This window comes from Ctenocephalides felis, unplaced genomic scaffold, assembly GCF_003426905.1.
Source record: "Ctenocephalides felis isolate EL2017-DRISC unplaced genomic scaffold, ASM342690v1 CF-g0.4_SCAFFOLD_03571, whole genome shotgun sequence".
In the NCBI taxonomy this organism is placed as follows: domain Eukaryota; kingdom Metazoa; phylum Arthropoda; class Insecta; order Siphonaptera; family Pulicidae; genus Ctenocephalides; species Ctenocephalides felis.
This window is the reverse complement of record NW_020539725.1, coordinates 40043488-40062982: the sequence shown is the minus strand read 5'-3', so window position 1 is coordinate 40062982 and position 19495 is coordinate 40043488. Positions and strand designations below refer to the sequence as shown.

General features: G+C 29.4%; 3 protein-coding genes, 1 long non-coding RNA gene and 1 other non-coding gene across 5 annotated transcripts; 1 reads left to right on the top strand and 4 right to left on the bottom strand.

Annotated features, from left to right (window-relative positions):
* Positions 1–108: 108 nt before the first annotated feature.
* Positions 109–2214, bottom strand: LOC113385129 (MKI67 FHA domain-interacting nucleolar phosphoprotein-like). The gene is given in 6 exon segments (XM_026622937.1): positions 109–510; positions 875–1084; positions 1287–1443; positions 1677–1842; positions 1844–1960; positions 2023–2214. Coding segments are annotated over 6 exon segments (1107 nt in total). The 5' UTR covers positions 2128–2214; the 3' UTR covers positions 109–158.
* A 954-nt stretch (positions 2215–3168) lies between these two features.
* Positions 3169–4145, top strand: LOC113386761. Its single transcript, XR_003368012.1, has 4 exons — positions 3169–3302; positions 3378–3465; positions 3533–3605; positions 3691–4145. It is a non-coding gene; the product is annotated as an uncharacterized LOC113386761 (long non-coding RNA).
* Positions 4146–4586: 441 nt separating this feature from the next.
* On the bottom strand, positions 4587–4658 carry Trnaq-cug. The gene has a single exon. It is a non-coding gene; the product is annotated as a tRNA-Gln (tRNA).
* Positions 4659–5962: 1304 nt separating this feature from the next.
* LOC113386036 (interference hedgehog-like) lies at positions 5963–11847 on the bottom strand. The gene is made up of 15 exons (XM_026623846.1): positions 11831–11847; positions 11251–11439; positions 10205–10347; positions 9727–9973; positions 9406–9634; positions 8958–9215; positions 8782–8878; positions 8571–8677; positions 8370–8512; positions 8068–8233; positions 7696–7915; positions 7233–7556; positions 7031–7125; positions 6858–6941; positions 5963–6220 (listed from the first exon to the last, which is right to left on the bottom strand). Exons 1-15 carry the CDS (start codon positions 11845–11847, stop codon positions 5963–5965), a joined length of 2577 nt encoding a protein of 858 aa, XP_026479631.1.
* A 1285-nt stretch (positions 11848–13132) lies between these two features.
* On the bottom strand, positions 13133–18181 carry LOC113386035 (interference hedgehog-like). Its single transcript, XM_026623844.1, has 2 exons — positions 18048–18181; positions 13133–13475 (listed from the first exon to the last, which is right to left on the bottom strand). Exons 1-2 carry the CDS (start codon positions 18179–18181, stop codon positions 13178–13180), a joined length of 432 nt encoding a protein of 143 aa, XP_026479629.1. The 3' UTR covers positions 13133–13177.
* Positions 18182–19495: the final 1314 nt, after the last annotated feature.

The following is a 19495-nucleotide window of genomic DNA, read 5'->3' as shown; positions in this document are numbered from 1 at the left end:
ACATATACTGTTTTATAAAAACAAACCAATTTAGACATTACATAACATTACTAACTTCAAATTTAACTGTAACATATTTCATAATCACTTGAAATGTAATGTTTTTCATATAAAATATTTTATTCTTCAATTTTTATATTAAAGAATCAATTAGAAATTCACTTGTGTTTCTTTGTCAGTTGGGCTTTATTTTTGAGAACTGCACCTTTTGCTTTGACCATATCTTTAGCAGCTTTTGTAAATGCAGTGTTAGGTATCAATTTTTGTTTATTGTTAACCCTTTTCTTAGTAATTCCACCCATTTCTCTTCGCTTCAAAAGTTTATTCATATCTTGCCTTGGCAATTTATTCATTTGATTCTTTTTATTTTTTATTGCTACGAAATTATGTGCATTTTCCTGATCACTTTCCCCTTCATCGTCATTTTCATCTGTGGCATCTGATTCCTCCTCAGAACTCATATCATCGTCATCGTCATCGTCTTCATCATCCACCAACTCTTCATCTGAACTAAAATTATAAAAACATATAATACAAGTTGAGAGATAAAATAACCTTACATGATATCAGCTTTAAAATTTGTCTTTTAAATCTCATTATCATTGATTATTGATTCCCTTTGAGCTGTGTCACAACTTTAAAAGCAAAAATTTGAAATTGGTTTGAATGTGATGATTGTATTGATCTTGTTAAATCATATTTTAGTTAAGATGTAGAGGAACTAATTTTCTAAATGCATCTTTCAACTAGACCATAACATCTTGAAGTGAATTTATTATTATGAAAAGTTAATATATTGTTTGATTGCAAATTTGCAATAGATTTACAGATTACAGATACAATAACAACAACAAGGTTCAATGAGAATAAATACCTTGCATCACTTTCCAAATCAGATTCATCACATTCATCATTGGAGCTATTTTCGTCAGACATTTCTTCGTTACTGCTTTCCGTTTTCAGACCTTCACTATTTGATGAATTTTCAGATATTACTTCAACTACTTTACTAGGAGAGTTATTTGCAGAAGGTAATTCAAAATCAATGCCTTGTTCTAGCAAGCGCTCTTTTATTTTATTTAATCTGAAATGTCAAATAATAAATTAGCATGGCAACTTTGACCTGTAATAAACGAAACATGATATAATATTGTAATACTTCATTATTATCTTTAAGAACAAATATAAATAATTTAGATTCATAACATTCATGCATGCACAAATGCATTAATTCTTTATATTAATAGATAAATTATTAAAAGTATCTTAAATATATATAAAAATACTTTTCAATTTTTTTCTGTCGTCTTGTATCGTCTTTATCTCCCTTAAGTCTACGATTCTTATTCTTTACTTCATCTTTTCGAGAAATTACACCTGGATACTTCTTTTGTGTCCAATTGCGTCCAGCAAAGTAATTTTTGTCAGAAGGAACCAAAGTTGCTATAATCAAATAAAACTTGGTTAAAAAAAGACAGGTAAGATATTCAGAAAAATTTTTCTGTGCTTGTAAGATATTTAATGACTGATTATATAACATTTAATAAACACTTTGTAATGTTCTGTTGATACTTGACATTAGTATTGTATGATAATATATTTGTAATTTGCAATTTCTATATAATTCAAAAAGCTAATTGTGAGTATTATTGAAGAATTGTTTCAAAGTATGCTACCTTTAATAAGTCGATTTCCCATAAGATAATTATTCATAGTCGCAGCAACAATCTTTGCCACATCAAAATCTGCAAATTCAACATATCCATATCCTTTGCTGCGTCCAGTCTTCTTGGAGCGTGATACTCGAGTCTTTTTAACTTTTCCAAATTGTGAAAAATATTTAAAGCATCTCTTGCTCATAAAATCCATGAGGAATTCTCCCGAAGTAAACGACACCGCTCTTTTTGTGTATGGGAATAAAGTTTTTGCCACTGTCATCTGTGTTTTTTTGATTCTTTGGCTAAAAACAAGAAATAGTAAAGTAACAGAAAGAAAATAATTTATGAAATAAGTATCTTTTACCGTCAAGACTTTGCTCTTTTTTCTCATAGCCTTTGATAATCTAGGTTTGGAAGATGATTGTTTTTTTTCCATTGAAGGAACTGGTTTCTTAGCGTTTATTTTCATGATTCCAGATTAAAAGTTAAATTATTCTATCTCCACAATATAACGTCAACAAATATAATTAGTATAAGCCGAAAACACGTTGTTGAAGTTTTTAATGTAAGTTAGGTTAATAATACTTGTTTAAAAAAGAGTGTTACCCGTAGTAATTATTGGTCTCTATTTTCAATTCCATCATGTATGGCAATACTAATAGTCCGATAAACGCGACTTCTGAATAAAATATTTAAAATAATATTTAAAAGAAAACAGTAAACTCAATTCATAAAATCATTAACTACATAGTAACTACGCTTTCTTCATTTACACTCTTCATTATTTACAAAATAAATTGTAAATACGGACTATTAATGATTATTATAAACATATAATTATTATTAATTTACTATAGCAAATTAAAGTTATACTTTATGTTTTGTATTATTATAAGGATAGAAAAATACGAAGATTATGATAATTGCTTAAATAAGTAAAAGTAATATCAAATATATGTTTTCCTCATAATGTAACCTTATGCCATCAAACGGTCTCTAATTTTGGTGAATACCATTCAATTAAAAATCAGAAACTGTGTTTACCTGCCTTCTGGTTTTTATATAAAAAACATTTTTTGATAACTTTATACAGTAAACAAAAAAACAGAATTATATAAAGGCGTAATTCTACATACAAGTATAAAAATAATAATATTTATTATGTTTGGCGACTCAATTAGCTCTAAGGTATAAATACACGATTTTTATTCAAAATGTAATATTTTGTGTAAGATTTTAGTACTGATTATACAATTATTATTATTACAATTAGTCTACATTTTGACATATATCAATTTCATATCGCATTAGTGAGTTTTATGTATTACTTCTAATATATTGAAGGTATCGTATAATAAATCTTGTTTCATAAACTATAATGAGGTGTGATTTTTAATTTTCAACACGTAATTTTACATTTTTAATATATATTCTCAATCATCTAAACCTAAACCATTAAAATTTTGACGTTGCCTCTCGTACTATGAGCAAATTCTTGAAAATGACATATCAAAATTTAGGATGACGTGACGATAAGAAATTGTTCAAAATTAAAAAAAAAATGTTGAAATTTAGGTCAATCAGTAAATAAAACTCATGAATAGAGTAGATACGTACATACATTAATAATGTATGTAGGAGCAGGTATGTTTGCAATATCTAAATTGGTAATATTAAATTAAGAATTACGTTTAATTCGATTTATTGATGTAATTTTAGATGGAACAATCCATCAAGGTGGTCAGCCTTGGGGATTGAGGAAAATTATAGGCCTTTTTTGGGCCTTCATAGACTTTTTTGTCAAATTGTGAGTAACGCAATAATTATTGCATTGTTTTATGTTAGTTAAATAACCACCCACAATTTGGTTTCAGTTTCAAAACCTTGTTTAATTTTGATACTAAAACTGAGCCACGATCAGGAAACAAATGGATCTAAGGGATCTGGGTTAGTATAGTAACATATATCATTATTTATAATCATTTTGTCAATGAAATGTCTGAAAGATAATAAATAAATTGTTCATTTGCAGACCTTTTGATGGTCCTGGTGCACGCAAAAGGATAGGAAGAATTAACACCCTTCCCACATGTGATATTCCTGGTGGCGGATGAGCTCGTTAAGGCTCTTCGGGATGTAATTAGTCTTGAAGAGCCAATTGAATCTGCTGCATTTTTTCAGTTTAAACTCTAGAATTTTCAAAAACTATAAGTTATAATCAATTTGTACAAATAATTATTGAATTTTGTTCTTATCTAATCCTTTAATTTTACAAGATATGCACAGCAGCAGTTTCGGAAACTAGATAAACAAATCTTATGGATTTTATCCATCATATGACGCTTTATCCATAAACTTTATTAGAAGTGGGATTTAGCTGAAGTTTGATTTGGAATCTAGTTATCTTTTGATCATACTTATCTGGATTTTTCTTATCATGTTTATACAGTTTGTTTTTGTAAATGCCTAAATACATTTTATCAATAAAAATACAGAATTTATTCTTTTCATTGTCTACTATGTTTTAATATTAAATATTGTGCTTTATACCACTGATTATGAAATTTTTTTAAATATCATATTGATTGCCAATTAAAATCACTATTAAATGTACGCATGAAGTCTCTCTTACACATTACTGTTTTGATGTTTAAATTTAAATGAAAATATATTGAATGGCATTTTTAAATGTTTTTCATTGTGAATAACATTTTTATACAAATAGAATTGTTATGTTTTATAAAACATAAATATTCAAGTATCTAAAATTCTTTTTGAAATTACCTAAATATAATAAATTGGTAATAAAACTGAGTTATTTGTTTAATAGCAAACAGTTGAGAAATAAATAGGAAGTTTGTTAATTAATAATGAACGTAAAGCCCTATAATACACAAATAAATTAATTTTATTACATAAAAATATTTCAGGTCCCACCGAGACTTGAACTCGGATCGCAGGATTCAGAGTCCTGAGTGCTAACCATTACACCATGGGACCTTGAATGCGACGTGTTATCTCGCGGTATATTCGTTACAAATTACTTGTTATCCGTATTAATATTAGCATTACGAATGATTTGTTATATATATTAAGTCAATAATAAATTATTTTGAGACATGTAAATAAATATTATTATTTGAAAACTCCCTCTCAATAACTCTTTAGGTGAAACAAGTCGAGAAGGTGAAATAATCGAGCTATATTTTATATGTAGGCAAAAAGAATAAAATGCCTTGCTTTTTTCATCAATGTTTTTATTATATAACATATTCTCCGAATAAGTCAACTAATTAAAATTATATTATATCTATGGCTTATGTAATCTTAATAAATATCACAAAAATACAGAAGGCACAAGCTTTTAAAGCTTTTCTAATTCGTGTTTGTCTTTAAGGCAACCTATTTATTATTCTATACTTATATGCTAACATTCATTAACCATTCATCCATCATTTAAAAAAAATTGTAAAAATATTTTCACAAAAAGTTTCATTGCGAAAGTTTTTGTACTTTACTGAAACATTATGTATGTCAACCTGAAAAATATATATGTAACAAAAATATATTATTTGAACATCTATTTCAAATACGTTGATGCAAGACTAAATATTAAAAACTAAAAGCGATTATCGAAATATCTCGCAAATCGTTTCGAAAAATTATCGAAATATCTCGCAAACGGTATCCATGCAATTTTATCCTAATATCAGACTTTCAATAATATTATTAAACCGATTCTATTACTAAAATAATATATATATATATATATATATATATATATAATAATTTATATGTAGTAAACAAAATATTTTTGTCTCTTTCAATTAATATACAAATATGTACAAACAATTTTTCACTTAATAATAACTAATCGACATCAATTGGTGCTTTTCAAATATAAATAATTTTATTTATTAAACCGGCGATAAGATAATTTATTTATATATTTATTTATATAACCACATCTGATATCGTTTTAAGTAAATACTCATAAATAAAGAGCAAAGTACGAGAATAAACAACTTTGTTCAAAAGTTTATACTGTTTCACTATTTATACTACTTCCAGATATACGCAAAATGATTCAATGCTCAATTGATTTATTTACTATGCTTTAAATGCACGGTTTGATCAGTATCAAGATCACTTTTAGGCATTCACGTTCTCATGTTTTTCTACAAACAGCTCAGTTTTCAAAAGTATAGTTAAAATTATTCAGTCGTAATATATTACTCTATGTCTTTACATCAACCTTTTTTTAAATAATCTACATGATGTTTTTGATATGAAATCAACCATATTCACACATAGTTTTCGATACTGCTGTTGCTATTCATATTCACTTCGTTTCTCCTTGATACCTGAAGTCCGCCATTTCTCATCATTTTCTTGTGAAGAGATGGTTGGCCATGGCCTGGACATGCTGCGCCACTATATTGTCGTTTATCCATCGAATCACTATTGTTGGCAGCACTTCCGGAAGAACTACCAGACATGTTGTTGTTCTGGGAGAGCAAGGACATTTCCATCTCGAGCTCGGTCAGTGTCACGCTTGCATTCTGAAAGGGCGACCCTGATACAAGAATAACTATGGTCCTAACAGGATTGTTGACCTCAAACATGGGTCTTATGTGCAAATTTCAATTTGTAAAGCCAAAAAACCTATTCTGGGATAATCGATATAAAATTGAAAAATGTTAGCATTTTTCTTTCTATCTAAAAATTGATTAATAAAAAAGTAAGATTGTTTATGCAATATTCAAATCATTTTCGCAATTACATATTTGAATCAATATCATTAATAAATATAGTGTACTCCGATTGAGTTAAATGAATACAAAAAATATATTAAATTAATAATGATTTTCGCTATTGCAAATTGGTTGCATTCCCAAAATTTAAATGATCATATAAAATAGTATATAGAGTATACCAGAATAAGCTCAAATGATTTTACAAAATAATGGCATCAAGCAATTTCACAGCATAATTTAAAAAACAAACCACAATCACGAAAATTTAAAATATTTTAAATTTATGAATTAACTACATGATAGTTTAAAAATTTGTTAGATTTCAGCATGATATTCCAAACCCATTTTGTAAATCTTATATTACATTTCATAATGCCATTTTATAAAAGTAACAATGTCTTAAAAAATAAATAAAATAAAAAATAGCATGAATGCTACTCACTTTATCAGATTGTTCTTCAGCCAGCGGATTAGATGTAATATTAACTCTTGCACATCCATTGGCGGTGATTTGAACAGTTTTCAACTGCAAAATAATTGCTATTCATTAAGACAATGGAATAATATATTTATTTTAATACATAATTATTCTACATATATGTATAATCAATTTACCTGGTAACTATTATGTGGATTAATAGCGCTTGCTGTTATATAACCATTAGATTCTGAAATATGACCCTCTTGTTTATCTTGTATGTTGGCAAAATCTGCAAAAATTGTTTTTTTATACAGTATTAGAAATACACAAAAAAATATGATTTTGTTCTCTAATATCCGACAGAAAATAATATATATATCTAATAACAAATCTTACCACCATCTTTATTATCACTCGATATCCTGCCATCTTCATCTCCCTCGTCTCGCTCACTGTGATCTCTCTCATTCTTTTCTCTCTTTTTCTTTCGCAAGGCATAAATTGCAGCAGCACCTAACACCAGAACAGCAGCTAAACCGCCAGCAGTTCCTCCGCCTACGGCCAATGCTCCAGATGATGAATCACCTTGGCGGTTTTTATCTTTGTCCATAGTCTCATTCATGTTAACTACAGATGAACCGGAAGAAGCAGACGCTGATGCTGCTGATGACGGTCTGTGATCAAGTATTACCATAGGAGTGGGGGGCTCAGTTGGTTGTTCTGAAAATGATCAAGTATTAACACTGTTAATGATGAACATCTTGGAAAACTGGGATGGATTTAAGATAGTTTTGAATAATGAAAAAATAGTTTTGATTCTGTAAATCTATAGCCTAAGACTTATTTGTATAAAACTTACTCATGGTCCTTTGAGTTAAAATCGCTGAAAAATCTGATGCTCCATCAGCAGTAAAACTCTGCACTTTGACCTCATATGTAGTATCAGGAGTTAAATGCTCGATGCGATGAACCCGAGACCTTTCGCCATCTACCGTTTCTTTGACATATTCCCCAGCTGTTGAAGCTGGACGGAAGTATAAGTAAAATCCATCAGCTGGTCGTGTTGGGTCTGGAATATACTGAAATTACAAAATTATTTAAGTAAAACACATAAATAATACATAGTATTTTATTTACTTTAAAACAACAACATTAACAATATCATTTATAAATTACAAATACCATCATCTTTTAAGAGTGATTACTGATTAGGTTCTAGATCAATAATTACCTGCCAATGAATTTGTATGACGGTGGGTCCCAAAGTTTCAGTTCGTATTAGTATCGGAGCAGGTAGCAATCTCTTACCAAGAAATTCACCACGTTGCAGATGGAATTTTTCTGAATTTGGTCCTTGCATATTATCATTATTGGAATATACAGCTGCTATGTGAAACCTTTTAAAACAATGATAAATAAATTAATTTAAAAAACATAAAATTATAATGCATTTTGATTACATATAATTCAATTACTTTAATTAAACGAACAAATTTTTATTGCACTTTAAATTCTTATAAAATTCTCGATTACCTATAAACATGATCAGGTTCAAGGTTATTAACTTCATAGCTTCTTATGTGCGGTGGTATTTCGTCATTAGTTGTTATCCATCCTTTGCGCGGATGAGTTCTTTGATGGGTTTGCGAAGACGCTGTTAAATCCCTATATTGCACCTAATAAAATTTAAATAATGTAATATTTATTTAGAAAATCAGTATTTTGTTTATTTACCTTGAAAAAATAAATTTCAAGTCCATCGTTGTCTGGCACTGACCACCGAACCATTACAGATTCATCTGTAAGTCGGGTAACATTTGGTCTTGATGGAGGAATCATAACTGTTGAAATAAATTAGACTTGGTGATATTTGTTTTTATTTGTAATTTTTGAGTCTATAATAATCTTGAATTTGTAATAATGTGAAATTTTATTTTCATCATACCATTCTTGTTTCGTTTCTTATCACGACCCCTGCCTCTTCCACGGCCTTCTTTGCCGCGATGTCCTTTCTTTGGGGTACCACTTGATCGATTGCCACCCTGTAAATTTAAATAAATAAAATGCATACAACTTTTAAAATAGGCAGATTCGATTGATTTATGTTCTAATATTCTTTACCTGATGTCTATCATCAGCCATCCTATGATGTGGAAGACTTTTTCCATCAGATGGTTCTGCATATTGTCTATGACCCATCTTCCCTATTGTTCCATTAATTCCTTCAGCGTTCTTATTATCAGTTTCTGCTTCACCAGTCACTTCAGCAACAGAAACTCTTAATACACCAGCGCGATAACGTTCCCCAACTTTGTTCGATGCGAAGCATTGCACAGCACCAGCATGTGCTCTGGATACAGGGTCTATAATCATCCAACCCTGAAAAATATAAAGATATGAAGATTTTTAATAGAAATTCTGACAGAAAATATTATTTAAAAAAACAACTTCAATAACATAAGGAAACCTATTTAACAAATTTGTTTCTTAAGTTAAGGTGATGTTGTTAATATGTTATTAATTTGTAATTCCCACAAATCCTTGAGATTTAAAAAATGAAAAAAACTACCTTCTCCACAGTGACCCCTGGTTCGGTTTCAGCTGGTCTAGCATTTAGCATCCAATAGATCTTCGGAGGCGGTACGCCAAAAGCTGAACAATGTAAATCAATGCGAGATCCTTCCTCGGCAAAAAGAGATAAATTAAATTGTGGTTGAGAGTTTGGGATTAATGAGCTCTCAGGAAACTCCGGTGCAGATTCAACATCTAGTCGAATCTGTTGTTTGACAGGCGGGTATCTACAAATTAAGAACCAGTTATTTTGCAATTAAATGATGAGCAAATTAATACAATAGGTTTTAAAAGTGATTATTATAAATAAGCAATTAACCTTCTTGATGGATCAATCAAAGCGCATTCATATAACCCAGTATCTTGAAGTGTAGCATTTTCAATTAATAATCCGTATTCAGTGATTAAAATTCGCGGCATGTTGAAAGTTCTTCCATCCGCGCCATTACCCATCATTTGATCGGAAGTCTCATAAAGATCCGAAGATGATCTATATTTTCCGTTTCCAATTTGAATGGGATCTAATCCAGTATATTTGTTATCATTTCTTTGGTGATGAGTTCCATCTGTAACACAAAATAATCCATAAAAATAAACTGTAAATAAATAAGTCACAAAAACTTAAAAGAGTTTTTAAGATACTTTATTCGATTTAATTGAACTGTTAAAAATTATAAATAAAGCAGAACAATTTCCCCTGTACAAATAAATTATAAATTTTTGTGGGATAAGCATCAGTTCAATAAAACCTTTTGCTACCTTAAGCACTATTATCATTAATGTTGGCTTATATCTACCTTTACTGTTATCTGCTTGCCCAATAATTGCACCCTGCTTAGACCATTGAACACTTGGTTGAGGTTCACCGACACCGACACATTCCAGAAGAACTCGAGTTCCTGCTGCGACAGTGTATAAAGATCGCAGAGGTTGAAGAAATCTAAAAAATAATTGTAAAAAGTGATAATTTTGCATAATGATGAGATATTCTTCCTTAAATCAAATCAAGTTCTTTCTCCTGTTACAATCGCCAGCAACATTACACCTAAGTCTGTTTTTACACGGTAGATTGGTTCTAGAAGAAGCCGTGTAAAAAAGAAAACCGTGTAAAAAAAGACATTGATCTTATACAGAAATGGGTGATTTGTTCCTAATCTCTAAAACCTATTAAAATTAGTGAAAAACAAGAATTTTTAAGAACAAGAATTCATGTTTATTTTATTAAATCAAATATATAATGCTTATTTTCAAAAGCATAGTAATTAATGATAAAAAAGATATGCACTCTAATCTTAAAAGTAATATAAATTCCCCTAAATTAGTGCGATTCACATTTGCTTTGACCAGTAAAAATTGTTTGTACGCACTAAAGGGGAATTCACTTAAATCTTTAAGCTAGTGTTCGCAAACTATTGATACTATCGATGGTTTCAGACTTTTTTCTTTCATAAATACTTTTTTGTGATATCAACATACTTCGCTAAAATTAAATTTGACAAAAAAAAAATTAAGTACATAACATTTCAAATCGTGGTAAATGAAAGAAAATCGTGTAAAAAAATTAAAAATATTCAATTTTCAAACAGTGTTATATCAAAACCGTGTACAAAAAGACCGTGTAAAAACAGACTTAGGTGTACTAAGTTTATTTATTAAAGTATACCATATGTTAATGATTTATTTTATTATTTACTACATATACATAAGCAATTAAACTAGTGTAAAAAAATATAAGTCAAAATATAAAGGTAGACATTATAATATAATTTTGCAATGTCAAGTTTTTAGTCACTTTCTCCCCGTATAACGTATAATTTTATATATTAATTTACAAACAATTTACCTTGGCGGTTCTCTTTGCTCGGGCCTGTAAACCTGAAGACTAAATGCAAGAGTTGTCGCTGCGACTTCATCATTTATTTCATTAAGGGCCGAACAGGTGTACCGACCCGAGTCTGATATTGCTACAGACTCCAAAACAACTGCACCAGATGGTAATTGCGGCACATTTGGAGCAAGCGGTCTATTGAACCTGTAAAGTACAATCTTTGATAAAAGTTTAAACTAACAATTAACATTTAAATAACAATTTTATAAATAAAAAAGGAATTGAAATGATCTCGGAATTATACATAAAAGTAAGATTAATTATAACCGTATGTCATATTAGTAATTAGATGGTTATTGAAATTTTACTTATTGTTAGCATCTGGACCTACGGAATTGAGCTTTGGGGATGTGCTTACAAATCAAATATAGCTATAATGCAGAGAACTCACTCAAAAATTTTACGTACAATAATTAATTCTTCGTGGTACATTACAAATGAAACCATTCACAACGATCTCAACATGAAAACGGTGCAATTAACGTTCAAAGAATTTAAGGAAAAATACAAACGTAAATTGAAATCACATGCAAACCCATCAATAGGCGACATTATCCAACCATTTGGCGTAAGAAGATTAAAACGTCAATGGCCTTTAGATTTAGTCTTAGATTAGCTTCAATATATCATTATCTTTTAAATTGTTAAACTAAAAAGATCTCACTGGAGTTCTTCTTAGGCATCGCTCTCAATTATTGTCAATTTAGCTTATAGGAATTCTTGTATGTATTTCTGATTGCTGAATAAAACAGAGTTTAAAAAAAGTAGCATATTTTCGGATTTCAAAACATTAGGTAATGATAAACTGCGAAACAAGAATAGTTTACGTTACCAGCGCATATGATTTAAGTCAAAACATATGTGTTTTTATGCATGATTATTCATACATAAATACATTTACAAATAATTATATATAGTGCAACTCAACTGTTATTTACTATTCAATAGTAAGATGGGCGATTTGCCAAACCATTCATAACAGCCTGAGCTCAAATTGGACTTCAGGAATGCGCGAAAGAGATGAATGTTCACAACATCTTAATAGAATTGTTTTGGCAATAAAATAATTCTTAGCCAACAAAATTTATTGCCAGAATATGTCAACGCATTTATATAAATACTTCATCTTATTTTAAAACTAACGGAGACATTGATTAAACAGAATTTAATATTCGATTAATTTTAAAATACGAGGTCTGTTCAAAAAGTACCCGGAATTACTAATAATTAAATTTCGCGGGTCTGGAGTGTCTGATTGTCAAAATTTTTTTTTTTATTGTGTTGGTATACATGCCCCTAAAGTATGATGAAATTTTCAGCTATATTCACTGTTTACTTTGTCTGTGGTAGTCGCTAAGGTTCGACGTGTTTTTCTGAGCTCGGCGATTTTTACAATGGAAGAATTGAAAAGTCAAAGAATTTGTATTAAATTTTGCGTAAAAAATGAAATAAAGTGTTGCAAAGTGCAAAAATTCACCAGATATGGCTCCGTGTGACTTTTTCCTATTCCCAAAGTTGAAGAGACTCATGAAAGGACGGCGGTTTTCCTCGATTGAAGAAAATCGCTGAGAGTGCTCAAGGACATATCAAAAAGTGAATATCAAGGGTGCTTCGAAAATTGGAAAAAACGCTGGCATAAGTGTATTATATCTGGGGGGACTACTTTGAAGGGGGACCACATTAATGTAGACGAATAAATAAATATTTTTTTGAAAAAACGAAAATTCCGGGTACTTTTTGAACAGACCTCGTATGTCTCAAAATCCCTATTTCAAAATCTCTTTTTGCAGATTTTTTAGTCGCAACTTTAATTACGAATTTATTCTCAACTATCTCCATTATAAATATTTTAATTGACTTATTCTAATAATTTTCACTAAACTCACTTGTAAAATTGTATTACAGCCTGAGGACTTGACTTAACCTCTGGACATCTCATCATAACTCTGCTGCCCACTGGAGCCCTTAACCTAAGTCCATCACTATCTCTTTGAGATGCGATCCATTCTGCATCCAGCCGAAAGTCATCCAGGGCAGCCAGTTCTAACCGAGCTGGTGTCGAAACCAGAGACAGAGGTCCAAATCGCACTGAACAACGAAATTTTCCAGAACCAGTTGGAAGATGAGGGTCTGCAAGAACTCGTAGAGAACCGACCATTCCATGGAATGACATTTGATATCTAAATAAATAAAAAATATATGAAATATATTATATATGATATAATATATAAATATAAAATATATCAAATATATAATCTTATGTGTAATCTATTTTTGTAAACTAAATTAATTACTAATTAATTTGGGGTCTGATGCTTCTTGGGAAACAAATCAATACACAAAACCATGCATTCTTATCTTCTAGATTAATCAATGTAAATAACAATTAGAGAATATTAATTAATTATAAATAATATAATATAAAATTTTACACCAATTTTTAATACGTAATTTAATACCTGATTGCACCTGAATGCATCATATAAGCCTATCTCTAGATAAACCTTCTCAAGATGATAAACACTTATCTCATAATTCTAATGTAAATAATATTACATAATAATGAAGATAAATACTAGTACGACGTTTAATGGCTATAAATATAAATCGCTAGTAAATGTTGTAATGGATGGTAAAACAACATGAATTATTTACTGGTTCTTAAAGTTCAAATTAATTATTAAGGATTATTCAATTTGCTAGAGTCATTGTAATTGCTGATTGATTATATGACTTATCACGACATTAGTGTTATTTAGAAATATTAACATGTGTGTGTATTCAGTAATTTAAATACTAACTAATACGTCATTGTAATTCATTATTGAAATAGTTAAAAGTATAAATTATAAGCTTTCATAAACACAGGACAGTCAGAGTTAAATAAGCTCTATGAATTTTTTTTATTAAATTACAAGATGTATTATCAAAATATTGCATACCTATGCAGGTTCAAAATTGAAAGATATAATTTTTTCACTTAATTAATTAATAACTTTAACTTTAATAAATATAAAATAAAATAAATAAATCTTCTTAAATTTAATATTTCCTTTTAGTATTTTCTCTGTTTCTTACATATTATTCTAGTTAAATTTAAACAAAAACTCGCCCACAATATAACTTTAATGAAATCTTTATATATCCTTGATATTTATTTACATTTTATTAGCATTATCAGTTTTGCTCTTCCTCTTGGTTATTCACACAACGGCGTCTTTGTTCGAAATATTTTTGTTCAAATATTACGATTATATTTTTTTACGGAATATTTGCTGAAACATGTTCAAAACTAACAATAAATTTTGTTAAGTTGAAACAATAGATAATATTTTTTGTAAAATCCTATTTTTTATCGAGATGTAATTTATCGGATGAAAGTATGAGTAGTATAATAAGCAAAATAATTGCAGAATAAAGGAATCATAGGAAAAGAATTATATTCTACTGAATATTATTAGAAAAAAATCTAAATAATTTAAAAAATTACTAAATAAGAGTTATTGAACTCTATATTGAGTTGAGATTAAGTTACAGACATAAAACAAAATTTTCCGTCAATAATACATTTTTAAATTTAGGTAATAAATTAATTAATAATTTTTACAATTACATTTTCATCATTTCACGTATTATTTTAGGCTCCATAATTAAATAATATTTTTTATAATTTTACTAAATAGAGGCTGATGATTCCCATTGGTAGATAAAACCAATTGTGGATAAATTTAGGACCACAGTTAATGGTATAAAAAATAATTATTTATTGGTCGACTTACATTATTGAATAATTATTATTTTTAACTATACATTAGCAATCGAAATATTAGTAAATATATTGAATCTATATAGATATGTAAATATAGATACGAATCAAATATCAATATTATTATAACACTGATAAACCATATAGACCTAAAACAAATAATTTATGTCAATAATATATGATATGCAACCTTTTGATTAATTCACAGTATAAAGATTAGATATTTCAAAATAAATACAAATATTATATCACAACAAATAATATTTTAATTTATTTTGTCAAACTTTTTTAATCCAGAAACGCAAAGTACCCGCGATTATTCTTGTTCTTTTTTAAGATTAGAAGAATAAAATAGAGAGAAAGATAATAAGAAGAATAAAAAATGTTTATTTATTTAAATTAGTCGTGTTAACAAGAATTTCATAACCAATCACCAGTTATGTTATTTATTATTATAAATATAATATAATATAATATTTTATCGAAGACAACATTTGAACTAGATATCAAATATCAAGCAGGTACTTTGGCATAAAATATTCATGGAGGTATCAAATTATAGCGAGTATAGATTTTATTGCATAATATACATGCTGCACATATGTAATTTATATTTAAAGATAAGATTATAATTATGCAGAAATGTTCATTAAATTCGAAACCCTGTGTCGTCTAGAACAGATAATTTAATGTGTTTAATTATTCCCACGTGAATGATTTAAAAATAAATATAATTATCGTTGCGACGAAAAAAGGCGAATAGATTGTGGTTCGTGAATATTAGATATCGATATCACTGCCACTCAATTGAAGTGTTTTAATATGCGATCAAATCAAGTAATTATTATATGACTCTATTAATTTTATTTATTATGATCTATGATTTATTTCATCTTCTATCATAATAATTGTTAATTTTCTCTAATCAGAAGAAAAAAAATTAGAAAAATCTAATCTAACAGAAAAAAGCAATCAGAGTTATGTTTTCCTTTTCGTCCACTACATCTTGTCGACCTTTTTTCCATGAGCACAAGATTCTACCTGTTCCATGCATTTTTCTCCTGATCACCCTCTGTTTTATAAAAAATAATGGTAACCTGTTTAATTTAAACCCAAATCCCGAATGTATTTATTATGACACAACACATAAACTTGTAAAAGATCCCACATTGAAACTGGCCTCCCTCATTTAATACCTTAGATGGTCTGGGTAATGCTTTACAATAAGCTGCCACTAGGTATTAGAGAAGTTGGAAATAGGAAATTTTATAAACTACTCAACACATGTTTTAAAGAGCAAGTGTTTTACTCTATTGATGAGTATTTGAGTTTTAACTTTCAGTAAATTATTTTGTGGAAATTAGAATAAGATTTTAAGTGAACATTTGTTTTTTTAAATTATATTTCATTTTTATATTGTATGTATTATTATCTATTAATTTAAGTTATCTACCATATATTATCTATAATTGTACAATTGTGTTGTATAAATATAAATAAATATAAATAAATAAATAAATAAATAAATAAATAAATAAATTAAACTAATTATGTTTCTATCTGAAATATCTTTCAAAATCAACAATTGGATAAATATATTTAAAATCTTAAATGAATTTATCGAAAGATAGAGAAAGTTATATTAGATTTTGTGATTCAGTTGTAATAATGATCGAATTCCTAAAAAAGTATATAAAAATTTGGTTCCCACGATTGCGCGTTCTGAACAGTTACTTCGGAATAAATAAGTAAGGCAATGACGTAGAATTAATTTTTTATTGCAAATTGATTGTTTATATAATTTTATAACACAATATTTTATATATGCAGAAATTTATTACGAATCAACAAAATCTACACCATGGAAATCTTCAAGGCAGAGCTTCAATAAAAATAACTAGTTGGTATTGGTATTTTGCCTTGGGGCAAGTTACATGAACTTCCCGATATTCCAAATTGATTTATTACACATAATTGAAACCGAACAAACACGTTAACTCGAGTATTTTCTAAAAGAAAATTTTCAAAAATCAATAATTTTTATAATTGAACCAGTTTCCGTAGGACTTTAATGGCTTTAATGAGACCAAGTACTCTATCGTTATACCAAGTAAATCGTCTAATTTTAATTTTAACAAACGTCAAAAAACTACTCATTTTCTCAAACTTTGATGTATTTTTAAAATTAAACTACTTGTCGTAAGGCCGTAATATTTCAGTAAGTTCTATAAGGCCATGATATATATCACCAAAAAAAGTTCCATGAAAATCGGCTTAATTTTTTTTTTCAACAGTTAATTACAAGAAAACGGCTCGGTAGATTTTCACCTAAAACTAATCAGTATTATTCACAACTAATATCTTTCGAACGGTTCTTGATTTTTTAAAATCGATTCGGTAGAATGAGCTTAAATGTGGACGAAAAGTTTAACACTTTTTTTTCACAAAGAAACGGTTCGGCAGATCGTCTCACAAACTATTGTGCTTATTGAGATACATGGAATGGCTTTTAAATTTCTGAAATCGGTTCAGGCGTTTTTGAGCAAACGTGAAATTAGACGATGAAAGGCCTAATTTTGACAAATGCCAAAAAAACGATACCAATTTTTGCAAACTTGGACGAATTTTTAAAGCTAAACGAGTTGTCGTAGGGCGGTAATATTTTAGTATGATCTAGAAGACTATGGTATCTACCGTAAAAAAAATCATAAAAATCGTCGAATTTTTTTTTTAACTTTATTACAAGAAAACGGCCCGGCCGATCTTTACCAAAAACTAATCAGCACGATTCTCAACCAATATCTATCGAACGGTTTTTGAATTTTCAAAATCGATTCAGGATTTGGTTTCATTCGATTCAGAATGGCTTGAAACGTCGAGAAAACAAAAAATTAGCAAATCGGATTTTTTTATGAAAACATAAACTTCTCCTTCGGGAAATTAATAATGTACCAATAGTTTTTTATAACTATATTTTCCAACTCACCCATCCTTATCGAAATCAGCATGCTCATTAAGCTCCTTGTAATCGCTCTCCGACCGATTACCTCCTTCAGGCTGGTGCAACCAGGTCAGTCTCTCCGCCGTCAGACTAAAGCTCGCATTCGAACATAACCTCATCCCCCGCTGGTGCTATCGTGGATTGGGGTCCTCTTGAGATCCATCCGCCTGGTCCAGCGTCATTTGTAACGGAATAAATGGCATCGACCGAGGATCGGTGATGGTGCGAGTGTTTCACATGTCTTCCGTGTCCTAGGTCTGAACATAGCGTACCAGGAGTTAACAAGAGAACGGAAAGAACTAGGGATTTCAGCAGGCGGTGGATGCAGCTGGTGGTGGGTTGTAAGCCTGGTGCGTTGACCGGATGAGGCATGGCGATTTGCCGCCTGCAAAGGTAAAGAATAATTATTAACAAAAAGGAATAATCTATATATAAAATAAAAGTCTTCTTAATATTTAATATGTGTATAGTTGTTTGTTGATAGTTTGAAAATTCGGGATTTTGCAAGACACTTTCAATTTCAAAATACCAAATACTTAAAAATAGAGATCCAAAATATATTTCTAAGAATTGAAAGTCTAGCGATCGATAGATCAGCCTCATATGATAAAATATATCATTTAATAATGTATATTTGAAAAGCAAGTAACATTTACAAAAGAACAGTTTTACATTTTTAAATTTTATCGTAGAGTTCTAGAGATCAGCATAATATCTAAAACGATGCAAAATATATGATTGCATATATGGATATATTTAAAAGTAGGGGAAAGTCCCGTAACGCCGGACGGCACCTAAAACCGGACACTCTATTTAACACGTATTAATTAAGCAAGTATAAATCTTTTCATTTCAAAATACAAGTGAAAGGGGCACTGGAGGCACACAGGTACAGAATCACCCGCCAAGCTTCGCCTGTGACGCACACGGCCACGGCGAGAGCAACCCTTTCCTGTTTTAGGCGCAAAAACACGGCGTCACCTAAATATCAATGGAAGTAATTCTAGTGTATTTATGCATTTATATTTTAGTTGCATTCAAAAATAAAAGTCGTACTTGATTGTTATCCGTAAAATGGTAGAATATTATTAGAAATTTTGAACAATTTTAGTAGGTACCACCAAATGAACGAAAATGTCTGTCCCTTAGCACCGGGCATTTAGTGGTCCCTTAACGCAGGAAGTAAACATATTGATATTTCTTGTGAGAATTGACGTAATTTATTCTGATTATTCAATTTTGTTCTGTATGAGTGCTAACCGTCACTACATACACCCATTTTTCGTATTTCCTAGACGAAAAATGAAAAGCTTATGGTGAATGCACCAGCCGAGAGCATCGGTGTGGCCCAGCCAAAAGGGTAGATAAATAGTGACTTTTTTTTACAATATTAAGAATATTCGTCCAAGACACATGTGCAGACATACCAGTGT

Coding starts and splice junctions, on each gene's coding strand:
- LOC113386036 (XM_026623846.1), bottom strand. Junction 9,635..9,726: donor TTGATTGATCCATCAAGAAG/GTTAATTGCTTA, acceptor CTTAATTTGTAG/ATACCCGCCTGTCAAACAAC. Junction 9,216..9,405: donor CAGGGGTCACTGTGGAGAAG/GTAGTTTTTTTC, acceptor TATATTTTTCAG/GGTTGGATGATTATAGACCC.
- LOC113386035 (XM_026623844.1), bottom strand. CDS start 18,181: ATGAGGTTATGTTCGAATGCGAGCTTTAGTCTGACGGCGGAGAGACTG. Junction 13,476..18,047: donor GCTGATTTCGATAAGGATGG/GTGAGTTGGAAA, acceptor TTATTTATTTAG/ATATCAAATGTCATTCCATG.